Below are 14084 nucleotides of genomic sequence, written 5' to 3' on the forward strand. Positions count from 1 at the left end.
GTCTCCGCGGGGCGGGCTTTAGTCTCTGCGAGCTTTAGTCTCCGCGGGGCGGGCTTTGGTCTCTGCGGGGCGGGCTTTAGTCTCTGCGGGGCGGGCTTTAGTCTCCGCGGGGCGGGCTTTAGTCTCCGCGGGGCGGGCTTTAGTCTCTGCGAGCTTTAGTCTCCGCGGGGCGGGCTTTAGTCTCCGCGGGGCGGGCTTTAGTCTCTGCGAGGCGGGCTTTAGTCTCTGCGGGGCGGGCTTTAGTCTCCGCGAGGCGGGCTTTAGTCTCCGCGGGGCGGGCTTTGGTCTCCGCGGGGCGGGCTTTAGTCTCCGCAGGGCGGGCTTTAGTCTCCGCAGGGCGGGCTTTAGTCTCTGCGAGGCGGGCTTTAGTCTCTGCGGGGCGGGCTTTAGTCTCTGCGGGGCGGGCTTTAGTCTCCGCGGGGCGGGCTTTGGTCTCCGCGGGGCGGGCTTTAGTCTCCGCGGGGCGGGCTTTAGTCTCTGCGAGCTTTAGTCTCCGCGGGGCGGGCTTTAGTCTCTGCGAGCTTTAGTCTCCGCGGGGCGGGCTTTGGTCTCTGCGGGGCGGGCTTTAGTCTCTGCGAGCTTTAGTCTCCGCGGGGCGGGCTTTAGTCTCCGCGGGGCGGGCTTTAGTCTCTGCGAGGCGGGCTTTAGTCTCTGCGGGGCGGGCTTTAGTCTCCGCGAGGCGGGCTTTAGTCTCAGCGGGGCGGGCTTTAGTCTCCGCGGGGCGGGCTTTAGTCTCCGCGGGGCGGGCTTTAGTCTCCGCGGGGCGGGCTTTAGTCTCCGCGGGGCGGGCTTTAGTCTCTGCGGGGCGGGCTTTAGTCTCAGCGGGGCGGGCTTTAGTCTCAGCGCGGCGGGCTTTAGTCTCAGCGGGGCGGGCTTTAGTCTCTGCGGGGCGGGCTTTAGTCTCCGCGGAGCGGGCTTTAGTCTCCGCGCGGCGGGCTTTAGTCTCAGCGGGGCGGGCTTTAGTCTCAGCGGGGCGGGCTTTAGTCTCCGCGGAGCGGGCTTTAGTCTCTGCGGGGCGGGCTTTTCTGGCCGGTCGCTCTGCTATTTCCGACAGCTGCTTTGAAAGCCGCCCGCGCTGCATGGACTCACTGATTGGTTGCGCTCCTCTCTCCTGGTCAGCACCTTCCATACACGCCGCTGGGCTATCCCCAGGACGGAGGGGGGAAGGAGCAACCAATCAGAGAAGGGGAATCCCTCTCCACCAGCCAATAGAAAGAGGGGCACGACCCTCGGCTGACGTCAGGGGAGTAGGCGTGCCACAGGGTGTCGAAGAGTCTGGTGAGCGGGAAATATGATTTCAGCCAAGAGGATCAGACTCTATGGCTGCATCCTCTCTGGCTAACTCATTGCCTCCTGCGGGGCGGCTCCACCAGGTCTGGCACCGGCAAAAGGGGTGTCAATGTGTAGTCCAGACCTAGCCATTCGCCTTTTCTCACCAAGCGTTTTCACACCTCGGGACATCCTCTTCCCCCCTATGAACTACGGACCCTATGTAGACTTGTTGGCACCTTAACTGGTAGGCCGGGCAAATGACATAGAGCCTTATAATAAATGTATAACACATTAAAACATATTTTAATACATGGGGGACCTTGGGGAGACTCGTGAGCGTGCTGGATATGGGACTGGGATATCGGGGCTCAAAAAGCAGGAGTCTGGGGGACACCGGGCAGCCCCCGTGTAATCCTACTCGTGTACCAGCAAATCATGCCTGCACGCCGGGTGGAATTTAGGTACTACCGGTAGCTCCGGCCCCCGAACTCCTGCAACCAAAAGAATTGCGTTCTTACCCAAATATCCCTCCTAAAACGCACACAGAAAGTTTCATGAGTCTGGGGTACGGGGGACATGGAAATAGGGATAACAGGGTCATTTTATTTTCCACCATGTATGGTCCCTGGCTTATGGGGGTACCAGGGACCCTACAGGTCCAGGGGTAACCAGAGGGATTAACCTTTATTTGTTAGCCTGGTTACCCCCTCCCGTCACAAAGAGCCCCCTCTATAAGAACATCTCCTCACAGCCCTACGTGCCCCTTCCTATGGGAGGAGCCCGTTCTAACAACCCCCTCCCTCTGTATAAGAGCATCTCGTCGCCGCCCCGTCGCGCTCGCCCCTTTCATAAGTAGGAAGCAGCAAAGTGTTTAATGCAAAGCCGGCTTAGTATTAAAGTACTAGTGCCCAGCGGGTTCCCGAGACAGACTGGTGGTTAACCCTTCACAATGTCCGGTAATCATCGGGCATCTCAGGACCGCGACGTCCCACAGACACGCGCGTTCTACCCCCTAAAGGGGCAACACCGCCTGCGGGGTTCTGTTGCTTTGTTTTCGGAGGCGCAGCAGTTGCTCCGCTTTAAGGGACTGTAACTGCCGGCCGACCCGTTCTCCCCCTCCAGCGATCGGCAAAGATTCGGCTTCCCCGGGTTCACAATATGGCCGCCCATTCCAAGAGAGGAAGCGCTGTGCTTTTGTAAATGGTTGCTATAGCAACGCAAGGATGCTTAATACATTCACAAAGGCATAATGGAGAAAGAAATAATTTTAAAAAATGCAGTATTATCTAATACTATAGATTTATAATAAAAAAAACAGGATTTTTAATGTATTGTTGTTTTAAAGGAACGATCCACGCAGGTGTTTCTCTCCCCCCCCCCCCTTTTTATAGGGTTGAAGTAGGGGGTCTCCAGAGCTGAACCCCATTATTTCCACTCCGGGGACCCCCTGCTTCCTGAGATACAGATCTCCGTAGTGGGTGCCACTCCAGTTCGCTAGCTGGGGTTCACGTAATGGCGGAGTTTCAAAGCCGTGATGTCACCCGGTGCAGCTTCCGATTGGCCCACGGGATGCAGGGAGCTTTAAACCTGCAGGAGGTACCAGCGCCCCCTACGGAGGCAGTACCTCTGGAAGTAGGGGGGTCCCCTGAAATTTAATTATCGGGGTTCAGCTGTGGGGACCCCCTGGACCTGACAATTAAGCTGCAGCAAAGTCAGAGAGAAATACTGCACGGACTGAGAGCCGGCGGGAGAAGCTGCGGGCGAGTCTCCGGGGGGAGGGCGCGCGACTCTCCGGGGGGAGGGCGGGAGACTCTCCGGGGGGGGAGGGAGGGCAACTCTCCGGGGGGGGAGGGAGAGCAACTCTCCGGGGGGGGAGGGAGGGCAACTCTCCGGGGGGGGAGGGAGGGCAACTCTCCGGGGGGGAGGGAGGGCGAATCTCCGGGGGGGAGGGAGGGCGAGTCTCCGGGGGGGAGGGAGGGCGAGTCTCCGGGGGGAGGGAGGGCGAGTCTCCGGGGGGAGGGAGGGCGACTCTCCGGGGGGAGGGAGGGCGACTCTCCGGGGGGAGGGAGGGCGACTCTCCGGGGGGAGGGAGGGAGACTCTCCGGGGGGAGGGAGGCTCTCCGGCGGGAGGGAGGGAGACTCTCCGGGGGGAGGGCGTCTCTCCGGGGGGAGGGAGGGCGTCTCTCCGGGGGGGGGGGGGGCGACTCTCCGGGGGGGGGGGGCGAGTCTCCGGGGGGGGGGGGGGCGAGTCTCCGGGGGGGGGGGGGGGCGAGTCTCCGGGGGGGGGGGGGGGGGGAGGTCGAGTCTCCGGGGGGGAGGGAGGGCGAGTCTCCGGGGGGGAGGGAGGGCGAGTCTCCGGGGGGGAGGGAGGGCGACTCTCCGGGGGGAGGGAGGATGTCTCGCAATGAAGGGGTTAAAAGGAATTTAGTGAAACACAGTAAGTCTGCAAAAGTGCACGCACACGCACACACACACACACACACACGAGAGTTGTGACACTTGTTCGGTCTACACTGCCAACACACACTAAGCCACATTCAAGAGCAACCGCACAGCTTACCCAACAATAACCTCATCTTACAATGACTAAATCACAAACATGACACACAGAACTGACACACACACGACACTATTGTTCTAATATCAGAAAGTTGTATCCAATTAGTTCTTAATCGCACACTCGGAAACGCCTTCAGCCGTGCGACACATTCAGTCACGTGACAGATTCAGTCATGTAACACGGTAACACAGTCATGTAACACATTCAGCCATGTAACACGGTAACACATTCATTCAGTGAGGTAACACATTCAGTCTTGTAACACGGTAACACATTCAGTCATGTAACACAGTAACACATTCAGTCATGTAACACGGTAACACATTCAGTCATGTAACACGGTAACACATTCATTCAGTCATGTAACACGGTAAAACATCCAGTCATGTAACACGGTAACACATTCAGCCATGTAACACGGTAACACATTCATTCAGTCATGTAACACGGTAACACATTCAGTCATGTAACACGGTAACACATTCAGCCATGTAACACGGTAACACATTCATTCAGTCATGTAACACGGTAACACATTCAGTCATGTAACACGGTAACACATTCATTCAGTCATGTAACACGGTAACACATTCAGCCATGTAACACGGTAACACATTCATTCAGTCATGTAACACGGTAACACATTCAGTCATGTAACACGGTAACACATTCATTCAGTCATGTAACACGGTAAAACATCCAGTCATGTAACACAGTAACACGTTCAGCCATGTAACACGGTAACACATTCATTCAGTCATGTAACACGGTAACACATTCAGCCATGTAACACGGTGACACATTCAGTCATGTAACACGGTGACACAGTCAGTCATGTAACACGGTAACACATTCAGTCATGTAACACGGTAACACATTCAGTCATGTAACACGGTAACACATTCAGTCATGTAACACGGTAACACATTCAGTCATGTAACACGGTGACACATTCAGTCATGTAACACGGTGACACATTCAGTCATGTAACACGGTGACACATTCAGTCATGTAACACGGTAACACATTCAGTCATATAACACGGTAACACATTCAGTCATGTAACACGGTAACACATTCAGTCATGTAACACGGTAACACATTCAGTCATGTAACACGGTGACACATTCAGTCATGTAACACGGTGACACATTCAGTCATGTAACACGGTGACACATTCAGTCATGTAACACGGTAACACATTCAGTCATGTAACACGGTGACACATCCAGTCATGTAACACGGTAACACATTCAGTCATGTAACACGGTAACACATTCAGTCATGTAACACGGTAACACATTCAGTCATGTAATATGGTAAAACATCCAGTCATGTAACACGGTAACACGGTAACACATTGAGTCATGTAACACGGTAACACATTCAGCCATGTAACACGGTAACACATTCAGTCATGTAACACGGTAACACATTCAGTCATGTAACACGGTAACACATTGAGTCATGTAACACGGTAACACATTGAGTCATGTAACACGGTGACACATTCAGTCATGTAACACGGTGACACATTCAGTCATGTGACACTGTAACACATTCAGTCATGTAACACGGTAACACATTCAGTCATGGAACACGGTAACACATTCAGTCATGGAACACGGTAACACATTGAGTCATGTAACACGGTGACACATTGAGTCATGTAACACGGTGACACATTCAGTCATGTAACACGGTAACACATTCAGTCATGTAACACGGTAACACATTCAGTCATGTAACACGGTAACACATTCAGTCATGTAACACGGTAACACATTAAGTCATGTAACACGGTGACGCAGTGACGCAGTGGGACACAGACGCCGCCGGTTTAAATCCCTCTGTAGGTTTATTGGGTTGATGTTTTCCTTTGGTCTCCTTATCTCCGCGGACTTTACACCATAAATATCTCGCTCTGCTCTGAGGAGGCAGCAGGTTCCTGGGGAGCGGCGACCCCCTCCCCACAATCCCGACAGGGTGTCCAGCCTCCGCAGATAACCGTTCCACTCAGCAGGGCAGCGGTCTCCCCCCGGAGGTCTTCTACCCCCTTCTCCCCTATGCAGGGTCCTGGGGACCGGCGACCCCCTCCCACAATCCCGACAGGGTGTCCAGCCTCCGCAGATAACCGTTCCACTCAGCAGGGCAGCGGTCTCCCCCCGGAGGTCTTCTACATCCCCAGGGTCCTGGAGATGAAGTCAGGCGCACAGACAAGCCGTGAAGTTTCACCAAGATTCCTCCCGTGTAGCTGCTCTTCTAGATCAATGGACAGAAACGCCAAAGACCCATTGTTGAGTTCATTCCCCTACCACAACTAAATGGGAGACCCCAGTGCATCGTCTAGCTTCTTCCACCCCGAGGGTGAAAATGGTTACATCTTGGTACTGAAACACCAGTAGAGTATCCTCTAACTGCCCCAAGACTAGGATGGAAAGTAATCAACATCTGGCACAAGTTCTCTTAGGATACAAACTAGGGCCAAGTTCTTCATAGCTTTATAGACAGTTGGGAGAGGATTTATGGAACGAGAATGAGGTTATCCAGTCACCACTGGTGGGCGTATTGTATGAATCTCTTCATTTTTACACGACCTGGGGTGTTGTGTAGTTGGGGGCAGGAGGAGAGGATTGGGAATGAAGTTATATGTTGTGCGTCGGACTCTTCAGAATCTCCTTTGGCGCACTGAAGCGGTCTCAGGTTTTATAGAGAGAGAGGGAGGTAAATAGATGAAAGGAATGAGGTTACAGATCTTGTGATGGGTTCTCCAGGCACCAGCTGTAGGCGTTTTGGAAGAGACGCATCCAAGGAGAGACATCAAGTGTCTGGCGCCAACCTTCTGGCATCCACGGCCACTGCCATGTCAGGGCACAGCGCTCTGGATGGGGCATCATGGCCAGGTGGCGCCCATTGGCGGAACAGAGGCCGGCGATGCCCAGGGGGGAGCCGTTGGGATTCATAGGGTATTCCTCCGTGGGGGACCCAAGGTCATCCACGTAGCGGAGAGGAGCCAAGTGATGTGAAGTCAAGTGGTCCAAGACCTTCGGAGACCGGAACTGCATCAGACCTGCGAGGAGGAGGCAGAGAACCCATTCAATAACCTGAACGTTCAACCAACGGCACAGGGACACAGAGCCTGGCTCCTCCAGCACGGTGTGGCACAGGAGATTACACTCTGTTAAGCAGCCTATCACACCTCATGGAATGGGCAGCTTAGTATAAGATTCTGCCAAATACTTGGATGACACTGGGAAACGTGCAATGAGACTTCAAACCTCAAGGGTTAGATGGACAGAACGCACAACCTGAAACCTATAGGGTTCGAGCACAGGGACCGTATGGACAGCACTGGCAGGACATGGACAACAATTATGGGTCTCCTAACGCTGTAGAACTCAGAAGCAGGATTTACCTTCACCGTGCGCCACCCAAACGCCCAGTGTGGACCCCGCCATCCCCCGCAACAGGACAGACGGGCTCTCGTCGATCTTCAGGCTTACAAACCGGGACTCGTAGCGACCAGACAGGTTGTGGCCGAGCAGCACCCCCTGAGTGGGGAGGTCACCTGAGGGACGGAGACATCTGTATGAGCAGAGCGCAGAGAACGCGGCAGGTTTAGCATGTGCCAACGACTGACACACTCACCGGTATCTGCTGTGCCATCAGGTCCCACCCAGCCCAGGAGGGCCATCAGCTGGCAGCCATTGCACACTCCCAGGCTAAAGGTGTCCTCCCGGCGGCGAAAGGCCTCGAACTGACCACGCACACCAGCGTTATACTTCACAGAGGCAGCCCAGCCTGAGAGAGATGGGGGGGGGGGAGGGACAATGAGAAACAGACATCCCACTGTCACCACTCCCCAAAACACCAGGTGAGCTGGACTTAGCGAGGAGGACACACAAGACATTGGTAGACTTAGTGTCCCTTCTACTAATGGGTGACAGTATTATGGCTTCTATGCCTTTAAGGTCTGATGGGTGGCACAGGGAAAGGGCGGTTGGCACTTACCCTTTGCAGAACCCAAAACATCAGCGTAGCTAAATCCTCCAACAAAAGCGACACCTCTAAAAGAGTCCAGGGTGGTCCCTCCAGTGAGAAGGTCTTCCATGGTGACATCCCAAACCTGCAAAGGAGGGACAGGGGGGGGGGGGGGGGGAATTAGGGGGATATTAAGTGATTATCACGTCTGGCAGGGTAAGAGATACACGGTTCGGGGGGCAGCATTGGGTCCTCACCTGGAATCCGGCCATCAGCAGAGCAGCCGCCATCTCTCTGTCCCCGTTACTTCCCTCCTCACGGACGACCGCGACACGTGGCTGGGAGGAGCCTGTAACAGGAACGCATCAGCCGACCAATCAGGTAAGCCCCTCCCCACCCCCCTATTCCACTCCCTTTCTTTACCAATCACAGGTGGCAGCTGAGGTTTTTCGGCGGGGTCAAAGGTCAGATGGTAGTGTGGCCCCTCCCGTTGACGTAGCCCCGCCTCCTCCTGCGACACGCAGCTTGGATTGGCCTGAAGGCGCTCGAGCTGAAAGCTGGTCTCCTCCCACAGGGCCCTCAGGGGCCCCACCTTCTCCAAGAGCACCTCCTGCCCGTTCACACCGACTCTTACCTGGGAGGGACCTCATAGATGTTAGTGTCCTGTCCCGTTACTTCCACTTCAGTTACACTCCTCCTCCTCCTCCCCCCACATTACCACCACTTTGAGACTGACCATGGAGCTGGGCCCCTTCCCCTGGGTGTGTCCGATCTTTACACACTGCACCCCAGCGGCTTCGTACTGCCCCATGACTTTCGGCACTGCCGGCTCTGGAACCTCTAGGACCAGTCCTAGCTCCTCTGCAAACAGCAACTCCAGCGCTGGTTATCCAGGAAGGAAGTAGAGGGAGTTAAGATGGAGACCCGCTAGGATCTGTATATACCGATCACAAGACTAACCGAGAGCGAGTTCACCGGAACCTCACCACAAAACACCCACCGTTGACGCCCGGGTAGGAGAGCTCAACGTCCAGACCACAGTTCCCTGCAAAAGCCATCTCCAGGAGACAGGTGATGAGACCTCCATCGCTAACATCGTGTCCCGCACTCAGGGAACGGTCTGAGGGGAGACAGGAGGGATAAGGACCCATGTGACACACCGCAGCGAGGGGAGACAGGAGGGATAGGGACCCATGTGACACACCGCAGCGGGGGGAGACAGGAGGGATAGGGACCCATGTGACACACCGCAGCGGGGGGAGACAGGAGGGATAGGGACCCATGTGACACACCGCAGCGGGGGGAGACAGGAGGGATAGGGACCCATGTGACACACCACAGCGGGGGGAGACAGGAGGGATAAGGACCCATGTGACACACCGCAGCGAGGGGAGACATATGGTGTAGTCCAGGGGTGGCCAACGCCATTCCTCAACAGCTACCACCAGGTCAGATAGCTCGAGGATGGAGTTGGCCACCGCTGGTGTAGTCACTGCAACTACACCCCCCCAAACTGACACAGATAAAGTAAACACAAGATTACTCCTCGTCTCATCCTCATTTCCAAGCCCGATGGCCTTTATTGCCCCTCCCCGTTCCTATTCTCACCTCTTAGAAGCTGCTGTGTAACCTGAAAGCAGGAGACCAAGGTTTGGGGGTTGTCCATGTCAGGGGGCTGCTCCCCCAGCTGAGAGTAGCATTGAGCCAACGCGCTGCCACCGAGACGATGTTGAACAGGACTGAGGGGGATGTACAGCAGGACACCTGGAACAAGGTCAGCAGAACAGGAGCATAAGCCATCAAAACCGCTACTCAAAATGGACCTATCCTAACTCAGCAACCCTTACCCAACCAACATTCAGACCAAACCTCCATCATCACTCAACTGGATCAGCACCAATACCAACTTGATCAATTACTAACTCAACCCGTACCAGTCTTCAATTATAATGGCTAACTCGCCCAACTGACACCATCAAGACTAGACGACTTTACCCAAACCAGGTCAGCTCCACACACCGTACGGATCAACCCAAAGATCTAATAAATGGGCCCGTGAAGTTCTGAGTACTGTCCACGGTTCTGTGATGAATGCCACGGTCCATTTGGAGCACCTTGTTGGGATGTACCGTTCACGAATGCAGACCCCACTCCACCCAAGCTCCGCAGCCCACCCTGAGCAGGGATCAATCATATCCCACCCCATAAAAACATCCCCAACAATCACACACTAAGAAAACCAACGCAGGACGGCCCATCTGAGGTCCGAGCACACGGGTGTGAGCGCTCCGCTCTCAGAAAGTGATCCGAGTGTGGCATGGGCCTAGCCTAATTCTGACCATCTCATATCACCATATATATTCCTAAATTCACCTGCAAGAAACAATATTATTACCTGCAAAGAGATATAGATATATATATTTTTTTTCCCCTTTGGGTCAGTTTAAAACGGCCAAATAGTTTGTGAAATATATTTCAGGTTCTCACGAGACTAGTTCCGCAAAATGTGTTGTTGTCCAAGTTTGAGGGACGGAGATAACCGCAAATGTAGAATGAAATATTCGCAGAACAATGTCTCATTAGGAATGGAAACTCGGGTTAATCTCACAATTTGCTAATTGATTAGGACTAGGCCAGATTACAGATATGTACAATCGATGTAGTTACATAGTAAGAGGAAGTAGTGACAGCCTATGGATAGACATACTAGTGATGCGTGTTCATCGCTCGATCCTAAATCTCAGGACAGGAAGAATACGGGCTGTTTGGGGTGTCTTGTACGCCTTATTTTGACGCAAGCATATAATAAGAATTTCACATACTCTGCTTAGCGAAAATATATCTCGGATTTATGCTACGCGATCTATTTGTATTGTATAATAAATACTATTGTTATTTACACACTCTTGACCCATCTCATTGTGTCCACAAGACTTGTACTAGAAGTGTGAAAGCATTGTACAAATAAACACGCGGGGTGTGAAAGCATTGTACAAATAAACACACGGGTGTGAAAGCATTGTACAAATAAACACACGGGGTGTGAAAGCATTGTACAAATAAACACACGGGGTGTGAAAGCATTGTACAAATAAACACACGGGGTGTGAAAGCATTGTACAAATAAACACACGGGGTGTGAAAGCATTGTACAAATAAACACACGGGGTGTGAAAGCATTGTACAAATAAACACACGGGGTGTGAAAGCATTGTACAAATAAACACACGGGGTGTGAAAGCATTGTACAAATAAACACACGGGGTGTGAAAGCATTGTACAAATAAACACACGGGGTGTGAAAGCATTGTACAAATAAACACACGGGGTGTGAAAGCATTGTACAAATAAACACACGGGGTGTGAAAGCATTGTACAAATAAACACACGGGGTGTGAAAGCATTGTACAAATAAACACACGGGGTGTGAAAGCATTGTACAAATAAACACACGGGGTGTGAAAGCATTGTACAAATAAACACACGGGGTGTGAAAGCATTGTACAAATAAACACACGGGTGTGAAAGCATTGTACAAATAAACACACGGGGTGTGAAAGCATTGTACAAATAAACACACGGGGTGTGAAAGCATTGTACAAATAAACACACGGGGTGTGAAAGCATTGTACAAATAAACACACGGGGTGTGACAGCATTGTACAAATAAACACACGGGGTGTGAAAGCATTGTACAAATAAACACACGGGGTGTGAAAGCATTGTACAAATAAACACACGGGTGTGAAAGCATTGTACAAATAAACACGCGGGGTGTGAAAGCATTGTACAAATAAACACGCGGGGTGTGAAAGCATTGTACAAATACACACACGGGGTGTGAAAGCATTGTACAAATAAACACACAGGGTGTGAAAGCATTGTACAAATAAACACGCGGGGTGTGAAAGCATTGTACAAATAAACACACGGGGTGTGAAAGCATTGTTCAAATAAACACACGAGGTGTGAAAGCATTGTACAAATAAACACACGGGGTGTGAAAGCATTGTACAAATAAACACACAGGGTGTGAAAGCATTGTACAAATAAACACGCGGGGTGTGAAAGCATTGTACAAATAAACACACGGGTGTGAAAGCATTGTTCAAATAAACACACGAGGTGTGAAAGCATTGTACAAATAAACACGCGGGGTGTGAAAGCATTGTACAAATAAACACACAGGGTGTGAAAGCATTGTACAAATAAACACGCGGGGTGTGAAAGCATTGTACAAATAAACACACGGGGTGTGAAAGCATTGTTCAAATAAACACACGAGGTGTGAAAGCATTGTACAAATAAACACACGGGGTGTGAAAGCATTGTACAACTAAACACACGGGGTGTGAAAGCATTGTACAAATAAACACACGAGGTGTGAAAGCATTGTACAAATAAACACGCGGGGTGTGAAAGCATTGTACAAATACACACACGCGGGTGTGCCCCGAGCACGCGCGTTCTGAGCGAGACGTCTGTGTTTGTCACTGAAATTGTATTTAGATTGTTATGTTTTTGTGGCAGGTTTGGGTATAAAAGTACAGGTACTGTGTGTTAGCTTTGGATATAAAAGTACTGGTACTGTGTGTCAGCTGTGGATATAAAAGTACTGGTACTGTGTGGCAGGTTTGGGTATAAAAGTACTGGTACTGTGTGGCAGGTTTGGGTATAAAAGTACTGGTACTGTGTGGCAGGTTTGGGTATAAAAGTACTGGTACTGTGGTAGGTTTGGGTATAAAAGTACTGGTACTGTGGTAGGTTTGGGTATAACAGTACTGGTACTGTGGTAGGTTTGGGTATAACAGTACTGGTACTGTGGTAGGTTTGGGTATAAAAGTACTGGTACTGTGGGAGGTTTGGGTATAAAAGTACTGGTACTGTGGGAGGTTTGGGTATAAAAGTACTGGTACCGTGGCAGGTTTGGGTATAAAAGTACTGGTACTGTGGTAGGTTTGGATATAAAAGTACTGGTACTGTGTGTCAGCTATGGATATAAAAGTACTGGTACTGTGTGGCAGGTTTGGGTATAAAAGTACTGGTACTGTGTGGCAAGTTTGGGTATAAAAGTACTGGTACTGTGTGGCAGGTTTGGGTATAAAAGTACTGGTACTGTGTGGCAGGTTTGGGTATAAAAGTACTGGTACTGTGGTAGGTTTGGGTATAAAAGTACTGGTACTGTGGTAGGTTTGGGTATAACAGTACTGGTACTGTGGTAGGTTTGGGTATAAAAGTACTGGTACTGTGGGAGGTTTGGGTATAAAAGTACTGGTACTGTGGGAGGTTTGGGTATAAAAGTACTGGTACCGTGGCAGGTTTGGGTATAAAAGTACTGGTACCGTGGCAGGTTTGGGTATAAAAGTACTGGTACCGTGGCAGGTTTGGGTATAAAAGTACTGGTACTGTGGCAGGTTTGGGTATAAAAGTACTGGTACTGTGGCAGATTTGAGAATAAAAGTACTGGTACTGTGGCAGGTTTGGGTATAAAGTACTGGTACTGTGTCAGGTTTGGGTATAAAAGTACTGGTACTGTGGCAGGTTTGGGTATAAAAGTACTGTTGCTCGCCTGATCACATGTTCGTCTGCAGGAATGACTGCGTGCTGTGAGAATTTTGAACCAGCAGGGGGCGCGCATGATCGTGACGCATTTTCGTCTCATGTGGTTTTCGTCCAGCAGCAAAGACGTTTCACTTAAAACACGCGGGGAATTGGTGCCTCGTACTTAGAGAAGAATAGAACCATTCCTTTGGGAAATGATTTGGGGAGAAAGGGGGCGAACCCGTCACAAGTTATAGTTCACCTTTCTGTCCTGGGTTCTTGAGGTCGGGGGTCACGGTGGCCGTGATGTCAGGACAGACGGCGTAAACCGAGATGACGAGGGAGCCTAAGGAGAGAGAGGGGGAGAAAGGTGAGAGAGAGAGAGAGAGAGAGAGAGAGAGAGAGAGAGAGAGAGAGAGAGAGAGAGAGAGAGAGAAAGGTAGAGAGAGATAGAGACAGAGAGAGAAAAAGAAAGGTGGAGAGAGAGAGAAAGGTGGAGAGAGAGAGAGAGAGAGAAAGGTGGAGAGAGAGAGAGAGAGAGAGAGAGAGAGAGAGAGAGAGAGAGAGAGAGAGAGAGAGAAAGGTGGAGAGAGAGAGAGAAAGGTGGAGAGAGAGAGAGGTGGAGAGAGAGAGAGGTGGAGAGAGAGAGAGAGAAAGGTGGAGAGAGAGAAAGGTAGAGAGAGATAGAGACAGAGAGAGAAAAAGAAAGGTGGAGAGAGAGAGAGAAAGG

The 14084-nt window shown here is 51.5% G+C and overlaps 1 protein-coding gene across 1 annotated transcript; it reads right to left on the minus strand.

The window, feature by feature from the left end:
- Window positions 1–5671: 5671 nt before the first annotated feature.
- On the minus strand, window positions 5672–13719 carry LOC142481286 (phosphoribosylformylglycinamidine synthase-like). Its single transcript, XM_075582766.1, has 10 exons — window positions 13617–13719; window positions 9422–9577; window positions 8814–8933; window positions 8550–8695; window positions 8237–8447; window positions 8071–8162; window positions 7844–7958; window positions 7481–7633; window positions 7248–7400; window positions 5672–6902 (listed from the first exon to the last, which is right to left on the minus strand). The coding sequence occupies exons 2-10, from the start codon at window positions 9477–9479 to the stop codon at window positions 6580–6582; spliced, it is 1371 nt and encodes a 456-aa protein (XP_075438881.1). The 5' UTR covers window positions 9480–9577; window positions 13617–13719; the 3' UTR covers window positions 5672–6579.
- Between the last annotated feature and the right edge of the window lie 365 nt (window positions 13720–14084).

The sequence above is a fragment of the Ascaphus truei genome, unplaced genomic scaffold, assembly GCF_040206685.1.
Source record: "Ascaphus truei isolate aAscTru1 unplaced genomic scaffold, aAscTru1.hap1 HAP1_SCAFFOLD_2484, whole genome shotgun sequence".
Lineage (NCBI taxonomy): Eukaryota > Metazoa > Chordata > Amphibia > Anura > Ascaphidae > Ascaphus > Ascaphus truei.

Excerpts from the sequence above, each read along its gene's own strand:
- LOC142481286 (XM_075582766.1), bottom strand. The coding sequence starts at position 9,479 with ATGGACAACCCCCAAACCTTGGTCTCCTGCTTTCAGGTTACACAGCAG. Across the intron at positions 8,934-9,421 it reads TACACAGCAGCTTCTAAGAG|ACCGTTCCCTGAGTGCGGGA; the intron begins GTGAGAATAGGA and ends GTCTCCCCTCAG. Across the intron at positions 8,163-8,236 it reads TCAGCTGCCACCTGTGATTG|GCTCCTCCCAGCCACGTGTC; the intron begins GTAAAGAAAGGG and ends TTCCTGTTACAG.